General features: G+C 43.5%; 2 protein-coding genes across 2 annotated transcripts in view; both read right to left on the bottom strand.

The window, feature by feature from the left end:
• Positions 1-3,987: 3,987 nt before the first annotated feature.
• LOC114565393 (armadillo repeat-containing protein 1) lies at positions 3,988-16,293 on the bottom strand. Its single transcript, XM_028593421.1, has 7 exons — positions 16,049-16,293; positions 13,045-13,241; positions 11,389-11,480; positions 9,523-9,712; positions 7,116-7,232; positions 5,361-5,435; positions 3,988-4,672 (listed from the first exon to the last, which is right to left on the bottom strand). Exons 2-7 carry the CDS (start codon positions 13,204-13,206, stop codon positions 4,481-4,483), a joined length of 828 nt encoding a protein of 275 aa, XP_028449222.1. The 5' UTR covers positions 13,207-13,241; positions 16,049-16,293; the 3' UTR covers positions 3,988-4,480.
• A 3,069-nt stretch (positions 16,294-19,362) lies between these two features.
• LOC114565389 (tripartite motif-containing protein 16-like) overlaps positions 19,363-21,160 on the bottom strand; it is a 2,763-nt gene continuing 965 nt past the window's right edge. The window contains exon 1 of the mRNA XM_028593413.1: positions 19,363-21,160. This exon is cut by the window's right edge and continues 965 nt beyond it. Within this exon, the coding sequence (XP_028449214.1) occupies positions 19,923-21,160 (1,238 nt within the window). The 3' untranslated portion in view covers positions 19,363-19,922.

Below are 21,160 nucleotides of genomic sequence, written 5' to 3'. Positions count from 1 at the left end.
ACGAAAAGCTCCGCCGGAGGTGTGAGTTGAAAGTCTGTCGGACAGGGGCCTCCTCCAGACGTTCCCAATTTACCCGCACTACACGTTTGGGTTTACCAGGTCTGTCCAGAGTCTCCCCCTGACCCAACTCACCACCAGATGGTGATGGGTTGACAGCTCCGCCCCTCTCTTCACCCGAGTGTCCAAAACATACGGCCTCAGATCAGATGAAACGATTATAAAATTGATCATTGACCTTTGGCCTAGGCCATTATTGCTTTTTTTGGTAACTCTGCAAACCCTTGGTGTTCTCTCAATGAGCTTCATGAGGTAGTCACCTGAAATGGTTTTACCTTCACAGGTGTGCTTTGTCAGGGTCCATTAGTGGAATTATTTCCCTTATTAATAAAAAAGCAAAGGGTGGCTACTTTGAAGAATCTAAAATATAAGACATGTTTTCAGTTATTTCACACTTTTTTGTTAAGTACATAATTCCATATGTGTTCATTCATAGTTTTGATGCCTTCAGTGAGAATCTACAATATAAATAGTCATGAAAATAAAAAGGAAACTCATTGGAATGAGGTGTGTCCAAACTGTGGCCTGTACTGTGTGTGTGTGTGTGTGTGTGTATATATATATATATATATAAAATAAATATTTTTGACACTTTTTTCAAAGAATTTGATTTGAAGGACGATTCATTATGACGTCATCGTGACATCACAGCAGCTCGCAGTGTTTCTGAGTGAATCAGCAGTCGGTGAAGCCGATGACTCGGCTCAAACTTTCCTCATCAGGGATGACTGTAAAATGACAAAGAAAACGCCCCCAAAAACAGTGTGTGAATAAAGCTGAAATAAGCTCCAGTGAGGTGTGTCGGCAGCTCCAGCTGAGACATGTAACCAAAACAAATCCGGTTCATAATTAAATACCAGACTGGAAACATTCAGGACAAACAGTTTATTCTCTCAACTAACTTCTGGGAATCATCCCAGAACACACGGTACAGATGGTGATGATGAGGTGTGTTTGTGTGTGTGTGTGTGTGTGTGTGTCTTTGTATGACTGTGTGTGTGTGTGTCTTTGTGTGTATGTGTGTCTTTGTGTGTGTGTGTTTGTGAGTGATGATGAAGAAGATGATGACGAACACTCACATTGTTTGCAGGTTTTCAGTCAAATATCAGGATTTTCAAAATAAAATCACAATAAAAATAAATTAAAATGTACCACGTGTGAATAAAAACCTGAGTTGAGATCAGTTCATGCAACAACAAAACAAGAGTTCATAGTGATTCATAGACATTAACCTTTAATAATAATAATAATAATAATATTATATGATGTAACAGATCAAAGTAACACTGGGAACAAAACGCAGCATCCTGATTGGCCCGAATGTAAGAAGAGAGTGTGGAGATGTTGGGTTTAAAGATGATTTTATCTCCGTGTTGTTCTGTTGTCTGACAGAAGATGGCAGCAATGCGCCAGGAAAAAGTTTTAAAATATAAAATCATATTTGTTATTAATAAAGGAATCAACATGTACTGATTATTTTCTGAAAGAATGGATCAGTTGTTTGGTCTCTAATGGCGTGGTCATCTCTATGGCAGCAGCCCTGCAATGCATTGTGGGAGCGTCGGGGGGACTTCAGAGAAGTGGAGCGGCGAGTCGCCAGCTCCTCATTTGCATAAAGTTGAATCCAGCCAACTTTATGCAAATGAGAAGCTGACAAAACTCTTTTAAACTGACCATTTGATAACTCGGCCTATTTCTGTCTTCAGATGTTTTTGGTGAACTATTTTCATAAAATAAGAGATCGTCTTCTAAACGAGCCGCCATGTTGGAGCAGCCAGACCCGCGTGACATCTTCGTCCAATCAGCTGCAGCCATCGCGGTTGTAGGAGGGCGGAGCCTGTTTTCTTTGCTTGTCATTGGTCAGTGAAGAGAAACTGGAGGCGATCCCACTAGCACGTGTAAGGCTCTCCTGCACACTGGCTGCGTGGCGTGAGCGTGGCGTGTCCGTTTTTATTTGGGTTCCCATGGTAACAGGTTAGAGCGTGCACGCTGCCTGCGTGACACGCACGTCTCGGAAAACACGTGCACGCTAGAAATAGAACAGACGCCTATTTTTCACGCGACATGCAAGCGTGTTGGAAGTGTTTCCTGACGACATAGAATAGGAAAAGATGTTTATACGTCATTTAGACACAAATACATATTAATAAATGACATGTTGATGTGTTAAAGTCTCGAGGTTTTGACATAAATGCATATATATATATAAATGTAATTTAAAAATAATAAATCATCTATAGATTTTCAAATATGTCACCTGTGAATCCACTAGGAAATATTCTGGAGCCTATTTTGCCGTCAATACTGCCGACGTTGTCTTTGCTGTAATCAGTATATATTTATATATTTATGTTTTTGGGAAACATCCATGTGTCCAGACAAGGCTAGCAGCAGCAGCGTCAGACACCTTTCTGGTGGGGAAGACGTAGAAAACACCACACAGCTGACACACAACTGACACGCCACGCTCACGCCACGCAGCCGGTGTGCAGGAGCCTTAATGCTGGGAATCGGGGCGATCCCGTCCGTGAAAACAGCGCGTACATGGACACGCACCGCGAGTTTGATCGTATTTGGATCATTTTGTTTAATCTCGTTATTCAGGAACCCACCGGTGTAGAGCTGTACCAACCTTTCTTTCAGTCATCATATAATATGATGACCTTTATATATTATATAATACCATATTTCACGTCTTTTAAAGGAAACTACAGATACACAGGAAATAACTTGTCTGTCACTGAGCGTGTCGGCAGTTTGGTTTGGAGAGTTTGTGTTGTTATTTCGGGTTTCCCTCCCCTGCGTCCTCTGATAACAGCTGACAGTAGACCGATGTTACACAGCTCTGTGACAGTAGACTGATGTTACACAGCTCTGTGACAGTAGACTGGTGTTACACAGCTCTGTGACAGTAGGTTGATGTTACACAGCTGTGTAACAGTAGACTGGTGTTACACAGCTCTGTGACAGTAGGTTGATGTTACACAGCTCTGTGACAGTAGGTTGATGTTACACAGCTCTGTGACAGTAGACTGATGTTACACAGCTCTGTGTCAGCTCCAAGAAACTGAAGAAACAAACAACAATCCCAGAGGGAAAGCTCTCTATCTGCGTGTGTGTCTGTGTGTGTCTATGTGCAAGCGTGTGTGTGTGTGTGTGTGTGTGTGTGTGTGTGTGTGTGTGTGTGTGTGTGTGTGTGTGTGTGTCTGTCTATGTGCGTACGTGTGTCTGTGTGTGTTTGTGTCCCTGAAAAGATTGCTGCAGCGGCGGGCCAGATAACATGGGTGCCAAAATAAAAATAGCTCAACGCACCTTGTGGCTATTGGCGGTGCTTCCTCTACTTCTCTGATTCTTGAAGAAGTCCTTTTTAAAGTTAAGTTATGTCGTGTTCTTTAAAATCATTTATCAGGACACCTAAAACGTGTCTGAAGAGCTTGTTTTATAATCTAGTGATAAAGCAGACGCTCCGAAACCAGTACGCCTTTGAAGGATTTTAATGTTTTCTATTTGTTTCCACTGATTACGAGGCCACGAAACAAGTGTAATGAAGCATAATAACACTTGGAAACCTCCGACTGAAGAGTGTTGAGAGCCCATGATTGACATAATAATAAATAATATAAAGCTGAAAGTGGATCAGAGGAACTGAAGGCACGTCAAACTGTGGAAGAAAAGTCAAATAATAAGAACAATAAAAAGGTAAGAGGACGAGACGGGACGTCCTGTTCAGTTTACACACACACACACACACACACACACACACACACACACACACACACACACACACACACACACACACACACAGTTAAGACAACTTGGTTTGGAACAGACAGACCCCGTCGAGACACGATGTGAGTCGTGGGTATTTATGGACCTTTTTGGAACAGACAGACCCGTCGAGCGATGTGAGTCGTGGGTATTTATGGCAACTATGTGGTTTGTCCTTTGTGGTGTTGCCGTAGCTAGATGTCGAAGACGGTGGCCATTCGGCACGTGCGCAACTCACATGGCGTCTTGTCGGACCCGTTTACAGTGGCGTTAACAGTGGCGTGTTTCCATCATCCTGCTTTCGCTCTCACTGTTCCAAGAAGATGGGTCTCAGGTGTCTTGTCTCCACAAGTAGTAACGTTGAGTTCCTAAATGGGACAAATGTTTGTCGCAGGAGAGCTTTCCTTTTGAGAGACAACCGTGTCCCCTTCTTTTTAAATTAATACCCTCAAATTAGTCAAAAGGTCCAGTTCTGGCCTCTTAAAAAACAATACTGTACTCTTAAGGGAACATATTCAAAAGTGTAGCTGTAAGAACAGAAGAGTTCTTGTCTCGTACCTCCACGGTTGAGTGTGTGTAACAGACAGCGGTGAGATTTGGCAGCCGGGCAGGGTTTGGTTCTGAGACGAGGAGGGTTAGGGGTTTTTTAAGCGAGTCACCAATAAAAAGAGCGGGACAGGAAGTTGGTGGCGGTGCCCAGCCAGCTGCTCCCGTCCTGGCCCGATCCCACACGGGTCACCGCCTTGTCGGGCTCCAGAGAGGGACTCTCTTCCTCCGGCAGGTAGTCCGGCAGCGCCGCGTTCTGCTCCACCGTCACCGAACCGTCCGTCGCCAGCGGGATCAAAACCTGGGACCACAAAACCTGGGACTTTATCTTATTCACTGTAACCCCAGTTTAAAGTCCAACATACCCTTCTCATCTCTTATTGGGACTTTATCTTATTCACTGTAACCCCCAGAGTTAGACTAGTCCATACATACCCTTCTCATCTCTTATTGGGACTTTATCTTATTCACTGTAACCCCCAGAGGATTGGGCTTCTGATCCGGCTGAATATTGGGCTTTTTGACGAATATTTAGAATTTTTTCCCAGCGAACCGAACCCTACACTTGCACTACGCTGGTGACATTCATGCGTTTACTGTGTTCATCGACTGAGGACAGGAGGAGGATTCAGCATAAAGACCTGTCTGTCTGTGGAAGAAAAGTCAAATAATAAGAACAATAAAAAAGGTAAGAGGACGAGACGGGACGTCCTGTTCAGTTTACACACACACACACACACACACACACACACACACACACACACACACACACACACACACACACACACACACACACACACACACACACACACACACACACACACACACACACACACACACACAGCTGGTCGCATTCAGTGGATTCAGCCCAACCCCAAACATCTGGCCTCGGTGCATCCCTAGTTTAAACCAGGACTAGGGACCAAGGCAAACAAAGGGACATTTGAAGAAAATATCTGTTAACTAGGGTTGCTAGGTTACACACTGACCTCGTCTCCGTTCTCTCCTTTCACCACCTGCTGCGCCGTCATCACGTTAGTGGACGCGATCGCAGACGCCAGAGCCTGAAAATCATCATCGTTAGGAGTCAGCGGTGGAAGAAGCACAAGAGCAGGGGGAATGAGAGGAGGAAACACCAGAGCAGGGGGAATGAGAAGGGGAAACACCAGAGCAGGGGGAATGAGAAGGGGGAAACACCAGAGCAGGGGGAATGAGAAGGGGAAACACCAGAGCAGGGGGAATGAGAAGGGGGAAACACCAGAGCAGGGGGAATGAAAAGGGGGAAACACCAGAGCAGGGGGAATGAGAGGGGGGAATGCCAGAGCAGGGGGAATGAGAGGGGGGAATGCCAGAGCAGGGGGAATGAGAGGGGGGAATGCCAGAGCAGGGGGAATGAGGGGGGAAACGCCAGAGCAGGGGGAATGAGAGGAGGAAACACCAGAGCAGGGGGAATGAGAAGGGGGAAGCACAAGAGCAGGGGGAATGAGAAGGGGGAAGCACTAGAGCAGGGGGAATGAGAGGGGGGAATGCCAGAGCAGGGGGAAACACCAGAGCAGGGGGAATGAGAGGAGGAAACACCAGAGCAGGGGGAATGAGAGGAGGGAAACACCAGAGCAGGGGGAATGAGAGGGGGAAACACCAGAGCAGGGGGAAACACCAGAGCAGGGGGAATGAGAGGGGGAAACACCAGAGCAGGGGGAATGAGAGGGGTAAACACCAGAGCAGGGGGAATGAAAAGGGGGAAACACCAGAGCAGGGGGAATGAGAAGGGTAAACACCAGAGCAGGGGGAATGAAAGGGGGAAACACCAGAGCAGGGGGAATGAGAAGAAGGGGGGGAAGGGGAAACAAGAGCAGGGGGAATGAGAAGGGGGAAGCACTAGAGCAGGGGGAATGAGAGGGGGGAATGCCAGAGCAGGGGGAATGAGAGGGGGGAATGCCAGAGCAGGGGGAATGAGAGGGGGAAACGCCAGAGCAGGGGGAATGAGAGGAGGAAACACCAGAGCAGGGGGAATGAGAAGGGGGAAACACCAGAGCAGGGGGAATGAGAAGGGGGAAGCACAAGAGCAGGGGGAATGAGAAGGGGAAGCACAAGAAGGGGAGAGAGGGGGAATGAGAAGGGGGGAAGGGGGCACTAGAGCAGGGGGAATGAGAGGGGGGAAGAACAGAGCAGGGGCCAGAGCAGGGGGGAATGAGAGGGGGAAACACCAGAGCAGGGGGAATGAGAGGGGAAACACCAGAGCAGGGGGAATGAGAAGGGGAAACACCAGAGCAGGGGGAATGAGAAGGGGGAAACACCAGAGCAGGGGGAATGAGAGGGGAAACACCAGAGCAGGGGGGAATGAGAGGGGAAAGAGCAGGGGGAATGAGAAGGGGGAAGCACCAGAGCAGGGGGAATGAGAGGGGAAGCACTAGAGCAGGGGAAACACCAGAGCAGGGGGGAATGAGAGGGGGAAACACCAGAGCAGGGGGAATGAGAAGGGGAAACACCAGAGCAGGGGGAATGAGAGGGGGGAAGCACTAGAGCAGGGGGAAACACCAGAGCAGGGGGAAATGAGAGGGGAAACACCAGAGCAGGGGGAATGAGAGGGGGAAACACCAGAGCAGGGGGAATGAGACGGGGAAGCACCAGAGCAGGGGGAATGAGAGGGGGGAATGCCAGAGCAGGGGGAATGAGATGAGGAGAAATCACAGAGAAATAAAGATTTCAACAGAGGCAACAGCAACACAACGTGAGCGTCTCACCTCGGCCTTCAGGTCCGATCGGATTCGGACGATGCACCTCTTGACTGTCATCTGGAAGGTGAAGCTGATCACTCCTCGGATCTTCAGCAGGGCCTCTTCACACAGACTCCTCCGGCTCTGAGCCACAGGAACACCAACGTTATTACATCCAGTACAGGCCAAACGTTTGGACACACCTTCTCATTCAATGTGTTTCCTTTTTATTTTCATGATTATTTACATTGTAGATTCTCACTGAAGGCATCAAAACTATGAATGAACACATATGGAATTATGTACTTAACAAAAAAGTGTGAAATAACTGAAAACATGTCTTATATTTTAGATTCTTCAAAGCCACCCTTTGCTCTTTTTATTAATAAGGGAAATAATTCCACTAATTAACCCTGACAAAGCACACCTGTGAAGGTAAAACCATTTCAGGTGACTACCTCATGAAGCTCATTGAGAGAACACCAAGGGTTTGCAGAGTTATCAAAAAAAGCAAAGGGTGGCTACTTTGAAGAATCTAAAATATAAGACATGTTTTCAGTTATTTCACACTTTTTTGTTAAGTACATAATTCCATATGTGTTCATTCATAGTTTTGATGCCTTCAGTGAGAATCTACAATGTAAATAGTCATGAAAATAAATAAAAAAACGCATTGAATGAGAAGGTGGGTCCAAACTTTTGGCCTGTACTGTATAGGGGACATGTATTACTTCAGTCTTCTTCATGACAGCGCTACTCAAAGACCGGACCAAACGGAAAGTCAATACAGACCCAAACATGTTCCTATTTCCATGTTGTGATTTATTTAGTCACAGCGTGTACAAATAACAAGGTCACATGACACACAGCCATCTTCTATGTCACGATTGTGAGTTTCTGTTGTAGTTTTTCCTGTTTGATTTTGTAGTTTATCTCCCCTGTTATGTCTTGTTTTACTTGGGCGGAGGGATATACTCGCAGCAGCTGAGAAGCCCCGTGGTGAGGAGCAGAGAGTAGCAGTGCTTCGCCTTTCTGAGAATATAGTCCCCAGTATGTATACGGTTAGAAGATGGCTGTGTGTCATGTGACCTTGTTATTCAGACTGATCTCATGAAGTGGTGTATGTATGACACGCCAATTCGTATGCCGTTTTGGCATGTTATCAAGACCCATAATCAACGCAAATCGGTTCGCCACTGACCTACATTACGTGAGAATTTTTGCCTGGGGGTGGTGGATGGTTAAAACACAGGACTTTCACCCAGGAGAGCTGGGATCGAGTCCCGATCCCGATTTAACCTTTTTTTTTTTTTTTAAGCCTTCCCCAATGTTTCTTTCCTAAACCCAACTGTTAATTGTTTTCCTAAGCACGTGACATTGGTCACCGTTGTGTTTTTGTTGTTTTTGTTGTGTTAATTAAGCCTTTCCCATTGTTCTTTTCCTAAACCTGACGCTGTTCTTGCTATAGTACGGCACGTTCTCGCGATAACACGCCATGTGGCGATGCTGTACATACATCTGTACATATGCAGCTCAAAATGCGTACAGATAACACGCCATTTGGCTTTAGGAAAGTGGGCGTGTATGTTTACGCAAAGTCATGATGTCATGTTGTATTATTTCTACACGCTGTGACTGTATACATTACAACATGTAAATAGGAAAATGTTGGTGTTATTTTGTCACTTATTGGGAGTAGTAGGCTAGATGGAGCTGGTTATACCAGGATCTGTGCTAAGCTAGGCTAGATGGAGCCGGTTACCTCCAGGATCTGTGCTAAGCTAGGCTAGATGGAGCCGGTTACCTCCAGGGATCTAGATGCCGGTTACCTCCAGGATCTGTGCTAAGCTAGGCTAGATGGAGCCAGGATCTGTTACCTCCAGGATCTGTGCTCCAGGATCTGTGCTAGGCTAGATGGAGTTACCTCCAGGATCTGGGTTAGGCCTCCAGGATCTGTGCTAGAAGCTCCAGGAGGCTAGATGGAGCCAGTTACCTCCAGGATCTGTGCTAAGCTAGGCTAGATGGAGCCGGTTACCTCCAGGATCTGGACTAAGCTAGGCTAGATGGAGCGGTTACCTCCAGGATCTGGACTAAGCTAGGCTAGATGGAGCTGGTTACCTCCAGGATCTGTGCTAAGCTAGGCTAGATGGAGCCGGTTACCTCCAGGATCTGTGCTAAGGCTAGAGTTACCTCCAGGATCTGTGGTGGGTGCATCAGGACAGAGTTAGCGGAGGTGCATCAGACAGAGTTAGGAGGCACGGAGATGAGGAGGGTATTTATGGACTTATCTAACTCTGGGGGATACGGGGAATAAGACAGTAAGTCCCAATAAGTCAGCGAGTTCCTTTAAGGTGCCGATCTCTACCGGTTCTCCTTCCATTTGATGATGAAGATGAATGGATGAATGTAATGTAATGATGATTTCAGGGCTCACCGAGTCGTCCAGCCCTTGGATGTGCAGGATGACTGTCTTGGCCCTCTTGTTGCTGGAGCCCAGGAAGAACTGGGCTTTCCGCCGGCTGCTGACGGACACCTCGGCCGGCTCGGCGCCGTCGCTGCCGAACGCCTGCAGCAGCTCGTAGATCTCCGACGCCAGCAGCTTGGTCTCTCCGGGCGTCGTGGACCTGGACCACAGAACAACACCAAACTATAAACTAGATAGATAGGTAGACAGATAGATACTTTATTGATCCCCAAGGGGAAATTCAATGTCCCAGTAGCTTAAAGACATCACACACAACATACACATACATCACAAACAGGATGATAAAATGACAGCTCCATGAACAATATGGACAATATAAGAAAAGATACCAAATAAATGCAGTCTGCATGGTAAGGTGCTCTATAAGAGGGAGTGTCATGGTAGTAGTGCAAATAAGTCCAATAGTGCAAGGATAAAGTCTAGAGACCAGCATTAAATATGGACAATATAAGAGAATAAAGCAGTAAACAGTGGGCCAGTGGACAGTCAGTACTAGAGGTGGGAATCGTCACTGATCTCCAGATTCGATTATCATATCAGCGATTCGATATCACGATGCGTCAAATCCATGTTTCTATTAAAGCCATGTAGGATATTTAATTCATAGCTTTTCAAGCTTCCAAAACCAAACATTCTGCAGTGCTCTAATACTAAATAAACTGGATACATAAAGCTATACAGCACTGAGCACATGGCACTTCTTGAATGTGCAAAAATATACCAGAATATGTAAACAGAAAGGTTGTCAGACAGAAATAATCGATTATGGCCCGGCCGATTATGGATGCAGCATCGTCCATGTCCACGAAGGTAGTGGAAGTAGTATGTTGGGAACTATAAGCCAGTCTACTTTTACCCTCACTAACCCTCGAGCTACAGTATATTATGGGATGTGCACACTGTACACTTCTGTAGCAAAGGTCAGACACATCTGAGCAGCTCAACACTGGCACTCGTGTTGCATGTTCTGTATTTTTGCTTTTCTATCATCCAGAGAATTAAAGAAAGAAAGAAACAAACAAAAAAATGTTCAACTGTGACTTTGGAACAAAACTGCCAATTTTTTGATTGAAAACTGCGTGACTAACAAGCGAAAATGTTCTTTAAGGATTGAATTCTGAGTTTCTTTCTGTTTCCCAAACTGTCCCTGAGGACCTGAGACCAGATGTTTATCCTGTAGCCAATCTTTCTGGGAAACCTTAATAGACATTAAGCACTAGCATTATTTCAGTGCATTAATTATTCCATAAGGAATTGCTCAACACCAAGACCCAACACCTAGCCCCTGTGCCCCCTCTCCTTTTTCACATGGACTATGGACTGTCTGACTACTTCTGATCACTATGCACCTTAATAATGCACCTCAACAATGCACTATATATGATCACACTGCATTCTCTCTCTATTATATGGACTATTGACTGTCTGATTTCTCAGAAATCTATGCACTTTATTTGCTAATGCACTTTAATAGTGGACTAACATGATCATACTGCATTCTGTCTCTACTATTATATGGACTGATTTCTAAGAACTCTATGCACTTTACTAACATGTAACATGGACTAACATGATCATACTGCATTCTGTGTTTTATCTCTTTTTTAAGCACTGCTATGAAGAAAAAGCACTTTTAATGTTTGCACTACTGGTTAGATGTCAAACTGCATTTCGTTGTACTGGTTGTCCTCGTACTCGAGCAATGACAGTAAAGTAGAATCTAATCTAATCTAATCTAGTGACAGCTCTTTTTCAGTTTCAGTTCCAACCTGACTGATGTTGAGATAGAGGACAAAAAGAAATGAGTGGACTCACTTCTGCATGACGTTCTGCAGGCTCAGCATCATCCCCAGCTCCCCCTTCAGCTTCTCCCGGTTGGCTCGGCATTCTGCCAGGTACCGGATCGCCTGGGAAACAACCGACCAATCACAGTTAGACACATGGCCGCTGTCCCCTAAGCCGGGGGTTTTCCCTGCCATTGTAAGGTTAAAGCCGCGTTCAGACAGCCTGCGTCGGTCTCTATGCATGTTGAATGTGTTATCTGCCCTTCCACCATGCAACTTTTTACTACAATTTTTCCAACTGTTTTGTCGTCTTTACGAGCATTTATTTTACCTGTGAAGAGCGTGGTAGGGAACCATCCACGTTATTTCTTTTTGACAACTTGGCTGAAAGAAACCCAAATTTCTGTAATAGAAACTTTTTGAAAATGGGTCAAATTTGGGGGGGAAACACGCTAAAAAAGGCAGCAGGCCTGCGGCGAAAAGTTGAGACCGACTAAACTTTTGGAGAAATGTAACCCTGCGTTACACGCTGCGCTGGCCAGGAGGCATAGATTAGACTTGTCTGTGTGTTTTGAGAGAGAAAAAAAACTAATATTTTGACTTTTAACATACTTTGACATTATCCTGATGATACTTTTACTTAACCCTTGTGTTTGTCTTCCCGTCGTTTGAATTGAAACTTTTTTAGTCCGTTTCTTTTTTTGTTTTCAACACTTTTTCTGTTTTTTAATTTTTTAAGCTTTTGACATTTGTCACTTTTTTCAACATTCTTTTGTCTTTTTCTTTTTTTTATTCAAATGCTATAAAATAGAATAAACCACCCAAATTCAATGAAGAGTGTACTAACTTGTGAAGTTTAATAGTTGTAGGAAACCATCCACATTATTTTCTTTGACAATTTGGTTGAAAGAAACCCAAATTTCTGATATAGAAAATATTTGAAAATGGGTCAGATTTGACCCGAAGACAACAGGAGGGTTAAGTAACATTTTCAATGCAGGAATTTTACTGTAACTGAGTATTTTTACTGTGGTATTAGTACTTTTAGTACTTTTAGCGCTTTTAGCGCTGCTGCAGTGTTTCCCCCTCGGTTTGAGGAAGACTTTAGGTGTGTGTATTTAGGCGTCCTTCCTAAAGAAAATGTGACGTTTTTTCAAATAAAAAAATGTCCCCAAAGATTTCGTTTCTCTCTGTGGGTTTTTGCGTCTCTTTGTAGGCGTGTTGTGTTGTGTTTTTTGTCCCTTTAGATGTGCTAAGCTAAGGCCGGCTACACACTGGCTGCGTGGTGTGAGCATGGCGTGTCAGCTGGACACATGGATGTTTCCCATAAACATAAATATATTCTGATCTGATTACAGCAAAGACAACGTCAGCAGTATTGACGGTAAAATAGGCTCCAGAATATTTCCTTCTGGATTGACAGGTGACATATTTGAAAATCGATAATAATTTTTTTTTTTTTTTTTTTTTAAATTACATTTATATATCTGCATTTATGTCAAAACATGGAGACTTTCAAAACATCAACATGTCATTTATTAATATCTATTTGTGTCAAAATGACATATAAACATGAGACGTGTGTGTCACCCAGGCAGTGTGTAAGCTATAACCTGTTACCATGGGAGCCCAAATAAAAACGGACACGCCACGCAGCCAGCGTGCAGCAGCCCTAACAGACACTCACCAGCAGGGCGGAGTAGACGACCTGGGGGTTGGGGTTGTCCAGGAACAGGATGAGTCCCGGCAGGCAGCCCTGGTCCTGTACGATGGCCCGGCGGTTCATGGGGTCGGCGGCCAGGTCCCGCAGCTGGTTGACCACGGCCAGGGCATCCGGCTCCGCGCTCATCGTGGCCGACAGTCACTCCCCCATGCAACGATTCCCTGAGGACGGCAGCAACAACACAGGCACTCACACGGAACAAGCCCCAAATTATGTACAAGTTCATCCCAGACTGCAGAAAGAACTAAATATGAACACTGAATCAACACAGGAGGGCAAAGAAGGGACAGTCCCCCCCCACTTTCATCTATATAGTTATGGCTATTTAAGACCACTCTTGCAGGGCCCCCCTGATATTAATTAATTATCTACTTAAATTTTTTGTTTTTTGTCTTTAGGTTGTAGTGTTGTAGATGTTGGAGCTTGTATTGCAAGACACATTTCCGTGTCTATGGACAATAAAGTGCTATCTATCTATCTATCTATCTATCTATCTGCCAAAGAAGCAGCAGAAAAATGCCAGAAACTTTTGACCTTTCAAAAAAAAAGGGTTGAAAGTGAGATTCGCTCCACCATGCAAGAACCAACTGAGGACGACAGCAACAAAACATTCACTCGGATGGAACAAATACTTAATAATGTGGAAATGAAGAAGAAGAAAAAAGCGTCAAAAAGGTATCATAAGTGTTAATAATACGCCCAAACACCCTGTCAAATAAACAGCAGAAAAGTGGCAAAAAAAGCGCTGAAAGCCTCCAAACACTGATCCACATTTTTCACAATTTTCTGCCATTGGAGACTAAAAAACTCATCCATTCATCCAGAAAATAATCCACACATTAATCCAGGATGAACAGAAGTTAGTACAGCTCTTATGTTACGTTGGTCTGGTTTGTGCTCTTATTGTTGCTGATTTATGACATTCAGCCTGAAATGTTTTTTTTTTTTGCCAGATTTGAAGAAGTTTATTTTGGTTTAGTCCAGTTTAGCCTGACTCATCCTGGTTTTGGTCCACTTTAGTCATGGTTAGCCTGGTTTGTCCTGGTTCTTTATGTGTGGATTTTGTCCTCCATACATACATAGTTTGGTTATTGGTATTAAGACATGAAAGAATGTAACCCTAACCCTTTAAGACCCTGACCCTGGATTATAAAGTATAAATCTGCAGCTTCAGTATTTATGTACAAAAGTCTGGAACCACTTTTATCAGAATACTGAAAGCAGCAGAACTGAGAACACTTTTATATCCGTTTATTTATCACAAGTTATATCGTTATCACCGTATTTAAACATGGTATCGCATATGTTCCTCGTATCGTGCAGCCCTAGTAACTAAGTACTTTAAACAAACTTAATGTAAACATGAACCTGAGGCATTATTAGATATATCTGAGGGTTGCTTCTTGCTTGTAGAATCTACAGAGAGAAGATCTTTTACACCGAGATACACTGGTGTTGGACCTCCCTAATCTTATTGATATCGGTGCATGCCCAAGTGTTTGTTAGATCTCTGATCGCTCCCAGGATGCCACACGGCTCCGCCAACCCTCCATCAAAACATTAGGACTACATGGAGAAATTAATCTAGCTTTTCGTCAAAAACAAAAGGGGGCAAAAAGGCGTTGAAAGTGTCAAAACAATGTGGCTGGGTTAGCTCAGTTGGTAGACTGGGCGCACATATGTAGAGGTTTACTCTTCAACGCAGCGGGCTGCGGGTTCGACTCCGACCTGTGGCACTTTGCTGCATGTCATCCCCCCCGCTCTCTCTCCTCTTTCATGTCTTCAGCTGTCCTGTGAAAATAGTTACCCATGTTTTTTGCCCCTAACTAGGATTAGGCACTGGTTAGGTTTGGGTTAAGGTTAGGTGCATTGAAGTCAACGGTCGCAGCGCTGCCTTGAAGTGAATTAGGCAATGGTAATGGTTATGGTAATGGTTATGGTAATGGTTATGGTTATGGTAATGTGCCTGGAAGGAGCCGTTGGGGGCAAAAAACACCATCGAGCGTGAAAATAAAGGCCTAAAAATGCCCCCCAAAATAATCTTTAAAACAAAGAACGTGTCAAAACAAAACAGAATAAAAGTGTAAAAGAACAAACAAACAAAGCGTCAAAAAAGACATTGAAAGTGTCCAAAAAATGCTGCAAAGAAACGGCTGAAAAGCACCAGAAGTGTAAAAAAACATCAACGCCAAAAGTGCAAAAAAAAGTGGCTGAAATGCATCTAAAGCGCCATAAAAAGTGGCGATGAAGCGGCAAAAAAAAAAAAAAAAAAAAAAAAAAGCAGCCCTTGACACCTGAATGGATTAATCTTAATTAAACATGAACAATGTTTGTGTGAATTAGGGCTGCACGATGTATGGTTTCGACATATCCGGTAATGTAATCGCATCGGTTCAGGCTGACACACCTGTAGCTTTTCCCTCTTCTGTCCAGATTTCTGACATCAAATACTGCCACACTGAACTCCAACCAAAAATCTGTCGATTCAGTGTTCATGTGCAGACGGCTGAGAAGATTTAAACATCCCATAATCAATACTGCATAGCTTACATCCATTTCAACATAATTCAATCTGCAGCATCATGTGGACCAACCCTTTTTCTCCACAAGCATTAAACTCAAACACAAAGCTGGCAGTGTCAACATTTATGACACTATTATTATTATAATTATTATTAGTATTATTATTTTATATTGGTGGATGAAACATGCCGATTCCACCAGAACATTGTCGCATATATTAAAAGGTATTCAGAGATGTATTTAGGGCGTGTGGACATGTTCTGGAGAACAGAAACGCATTAAATCGACAGATTTTAACATGAACTTTGGTGCGCCATAATACGACCGGGAGCGGGTGTTGTCAACCAGCCGGACCGGTTGTCAGACGGTGTTTTTCGGATGAAAACAGCTGAGCCGCCAGCTCTGGAGGAATGCTAATGCTAATGCTAATGCTGACAGCGCTTACCTCAGACGGGCACTGCCGGCACCTTGCAGCGGGCTAACGTTAGCGGTTAGCTGTCCGGTTAGCTTCCCCTTTATCAGTCTCACGTGACACTCTGAAGACGGACTGCGCTAATTTACGGGTTGATTTCTGCCACATTTAATACAAAAAAAACCTGTTTCTGATGCTGATGACAGGGACAGTAAATAAACTGTGGCAATTCTTCCTGCTGAAGGCAACCAGGGCGGCCACGTGTCAACGTAAAGACCTGTGATTGGATGGCGAGCCGCCACCACACCCTGCTGACCAATCAGCGGCTGTGTTGGGAGAGTTAAAGGGCCAACGCCCTGCAGCTGCCATAGACAGTATGGCAGCTGCTGACAAACTGATGTAGGATCAGTTTAAATGGCTCAGTAGGAGGTATGGAATGCCTTTTTGTTCAATATTATATTAATAAATAAATAAAATAAAAAATATGTCTATAAATAAATGTGAATATAAATATATATAGTTTAATATTGTAATATAATAATTTAATTTTATTGCAGGAAAGTAGAAATACAAACATTTAAATCTGATTATAGTCTGTTCATCAACACAATCAGTGTGTTTGACTCTCCGCGATGTAAAAGAGAATAATGAATAATCTCCTTATTGATTATGATCAGGATAAACAGCTAAATGTGATTATAGGTTTCTTTACAAATGTCCCCAAAGAGAACAAAGTATGGAGGATAAAGGAGGTCTGGTGATTTCTCTCTTCAGGCCCATGCAGTGGAAGAGAAACAACAACCTTTGCCACGTTTGTGGTAAGTCAAGTCACAGTAACTATTGTCACAGTATCCACTGCTCAAGACACAACTTTATCAATGTACAACAGCAAACAAATTACTGCAGAGGTTACCTTTGATAATTAATGTTAATTTAATGTCAGAAAGAGTTCATCTCATTCCCACATGTAGATTCTGATTCTAACTAAGTGAGAAGTCCAGTCTGGAACATAATGTGAGCACTGTCTGTCTGAACAGATAGGTGCTACAAGGTCACCCTTAAACTATCTCTAGTTTTCCCATGCCACTTAAGATGTAACTGGGGTGGGGTGAAAGTCGTACAGGGAGGAGGAGGTGAGATGGCTCTGAGATGTTTCCATGATTGTTTGTCTTCACGTGTATCAGATTGCCTGTAAAAATTGTAGCGTCATAATTAGCCAAGTGTGTGTGTGTTGTCACTCTGAAGATGCATATAAGCCTGGTGTTCTGTTCACTCATTTGAGAAACTGACTCCACACTGGGCTGCGGCCTTTTGTGAAATGTTGCTCCTATTTGAAAATATATATTTTTTAATAAAATACAAAAACCCAACTTGATTTTAGTCTCAGACTGTCTTATTTGTTTCACTTTACTAAACTTTGAAAACCTTTACCCCTGCTGCAACAGGAAACTTCCATTACACGTTACATAAACTACACTACCCAGAGGGCACTATGTGACTTACCTCAGTTCGGAAAAGCTGTCTGATGCCTGCAGCCTGAATGTAACAGATTTTTCACTGCTGAAAACCTAGAAATTAAAAAGTGTGTTGAGTTTGTAAGTTGTTATGTTAGCCTGGCTTCAGAAAGGTACTAAAAGAAGGCATGTGCCATAGCCAGACACGTCAACAGAGGTCCAAGTCCAACCAGAAACATCAGGTACGATTCATGAGCTTCAAACTACCGTTAACGTTAAAGTTGTTGTGAGCGGAACAGCTAGCGTTAATGAGGAGTCTGCCGCTACCAACCTTAACGTTACCTTAGTCAATGACACCGATGTCAACAATAACGTGAGTAACGAAAACACAGGCATAGCCTGACTGTTGGTCAAGGGACCAAATTATGTATTTTTGCTCCACGAACAGCTGGCTCGTTTTTAAAGATAACAAACTGGGCTGCAAAACATGTAGCAGCATCCCGTCATTTGCTGGCCAGACAGAGAGATGACTGAAGCTGTCAAGAGAATCACAATATTCTCAGTAATATTGTATTATAACTAATAACTCTCAAATGACAGTAACTAGTAATCAATAATGTATTACATTTTGGATGTAACTTGCCCAACACTGATAAAGAGTATACCGTTTTATTGTATTAATAAATGGCATGTTTTTTTGAAGTATTTAATGTGTCAACTCTCACTGATTCTTGCTTACTCATTACATGGCGTTAAGTAGTAGTTTTAAGGAGTAGGAGTTAGTTTACATATTCAGGGGAGTGCAAGGACTGGTTGTATTTGTGATCTTATGTGGTGGGCCGATCTGGGCCAAAATGCCAGCGCCGATTTTTGGTCCCAGTCTGTCCCTGCCAGAGCACATATTTCTCCCATCCAGGAATGCTGTGTGGACTAGACAGACCTTCCTCTGCAGTGCTGTCTACAGTGAACCTGAAGTTAGAAGAAGCAAATATTAGTAAAAAATTAACTAGATCCCTTTTAAAAAAACATGTCAAACATGGGAGTTTACTGGGCTTATAATAAGGTCACAGTACAGCCGGAATAAACAAACGCAAACTACATCAAATCAGTCAGTTAGTACAATTTCAGCCTAAAAACATGTTCTTAAAACATGCAGACAGTGAGCCGAGCAGCTTTAACCTCCACTACATCACTGGTTATCAGGATGAAGGCGCCCTCTTGTGTCCTGCATCAGTTTTTACATTTCACTTGTTAACCTGCTGGGATGTTCACTGCAGGAAGACATGTCCAAACTTTAAACAACATCAGTAAAGAGACATTTTAAATAGGTGGAATATCTCACTGTGTCAGCTTGTTCACATCAGTCACACCCTGTAACACTGGTGCTGCATTCAAGTCTCATTGAAAACATGGGAGAGAAGATTTACAGCTCTTAGGTTGTATATAGTATTTGGGAATGTGAGATTTGAGGCTAAATGCGTTCACTGAGTTGTTGAGTTCTTATAAAAACATACTTGTAACCAAATGTAAAGAATCAACTACACAATACCTACCTGTTGTCATATGTGTGTCAGGAATTTTAAGCCTATGTAATAAATTATCTCACAAACGTGCACAAAGAAAATGTTGGTTGTAAAAAGCAACAAGTGATAGAAAACTCTGCTCATTTTCTCTGTGACTAAGCTGCTTTAGTGAGAAAAGTAGAAAGGACCGAGACTGACTCTAAACATGAACTCTGTACTTTGTGGTGTTTCAGGAGGAAAACTGCCTCAGTTATAATCTCATATCAGTTTCACATTTTCTCCATCAGCTTTGTATGAAACCCTGGAATCAAGACAAGAAGAAAATACTTTGTTCATGTTAGTTTATTCATCATGTAAACCTTCAGTTTGTTCACACATCCCATCAGTAAAGTCTGTTCTATGAAATGTATGTACAGATTTATTTCATCCACACAATCAGTTTATATAAATCTCAGATATGTTAAAGACAATAATTTCCTTATGGATTATGATCAGTATAAACAGATACATGTGATTATAGATTTCTTTACAAAGAGAACAAAGTATAGAGGATAAAGGAGGTCTGGTGCTTTCTCTCTTCAGACCCATGATGTGGAAGAGAAACAACATCATACAAATACATCGATACAAATATTCATCAAACATTTAGAGAGCAGAGAAGTTTTCATTCTCAGTTCAGGTCAACAAACATCATCATGAGCAGTGATAGCCTCCGTGGCTAAACAGACACAGGAAGGAGTCACCTAAAGATACTCAAACATTTACACAAGAACTAATGACAAGATGTCAAAGGACATCCCATAATGTTTGACTGACAGCTGATCTCTGTACAGTGAAGAAATGTCACAACGATCATCTCTCAGCAACAAACATGGAGACTAAATAAGCTGAAGAGTTAAAACACAGAGATTAACCCTAAATGACTTCTGTCTATTTCAGTTCACACAACTCAGCTGTGTGTCCATAATAAAGATAAAGTCCAGCATAGAGAGGCTGAGTGAATGTGGTCTGGACTCTGTGGAGGAGAGTCATGGTTTCAGAGACGCTGTAGAAGGACAGAATACCTGCACTGTGATCCAGGTACACTCCTACTCTGGAGGACACAGGACCTGAGACGGGAGTTTGAACATTGTTGTACCAAAATGAATGACTATTATTCTCACAATCTAACGCCCAAGATTTGTCATTTTCTCCAAATCCACAATCCTCCCCTGCTCTGCTGATAGTCTTGTATGCGACTGCTACATGTACTCCTTCCCCTCTCCTCTCCACCTCCCAGTAACAACATCCAGTCAGACCCTCTCTACTCAGGACCTGAGGCCATACAGTGAACCTGTCTGGGTGACTAGAATAAAGCTGATGTTGTCTCATATATGTTGCTTTTCTGTTCCCATCAGATAATAACAGATGTGTGTTTGCGGTGTTTGGATCCAGTGTGATGTCACGTGAATATTTTAAGAAGTCAGCTCTGGTCTTGGGCTCTGGTTGTGGCAGTAAAACATCCACCTCAGTCCCTGTCAGTGAGCAGTTTGTCCTCTTCTCTCTCAGGACATCCTGTAGTTTATCTCTGACTTCTGATACAGCCGCTGTCACGTCCTCAAAGTAGCTCAGAGGACGGATATGGATGCTGGATGCTGATTGGCTGAGTGGTGACGGTGAGGGGTAGTTGTGTAGAAACTGGTTGTGATCCTCTGTGTGTGAGAGCTTCTTCAGCTCAGCGTCTTTCCTCTTCAGCTCAGTGATCTCCTGCTCCAGCTTCTCCTGAAGCTCTTTGACTCGACTCTCTTCTCTTTTCTGCTGGGATCTGACCTGCTGCTTCACATCAGAGCTTCTTTTCTCCAGGAGATGGATCAGCTCAGAGAAGATCTTCTCGCTGTCCTCCACTGCTTTATCAGCAGAGTCATTGATAACCTCCACCTGCTGTTGAAGCAACTTCACATCTTTCTCTCTGTCCTGGATTCTCTGCTGGATCTTTAGTGGACTCCCCTCGAGCTCTCTCTGCCTCTCAGTCCTTTCTGCTGCAGCTGGAACTATGTCGTGGCCTTTATGTTCGTCCATTAAGCAGAGATAACAGATTAGCTGCTGATCAGTACGACAGAAAATCTTCATCACCTCATCATGATGAGAGCAGATGTTCTCCTGGAGCTTCTTGGAGGGCTCCACCAGCT

Source organism: Perca flavescens, chromosome 12 (genome assembly GCF_004354835.1).
Source record: "Perca flavescens isolate YP-PL-M2 chromosome 12, PFLA_1.0, whole genome shotgun sequence".
NCBI classification, from domain to species: Eukaryota; Metazoa; Chordata; class Actinopteri; order Perciformes; family Percidae; genus Perca; species Perca flavescens.
Note: the sequence above shows the minus strand (reverse complement) of the source record. Positions and strands in the feature narration are given on the sequence as shown.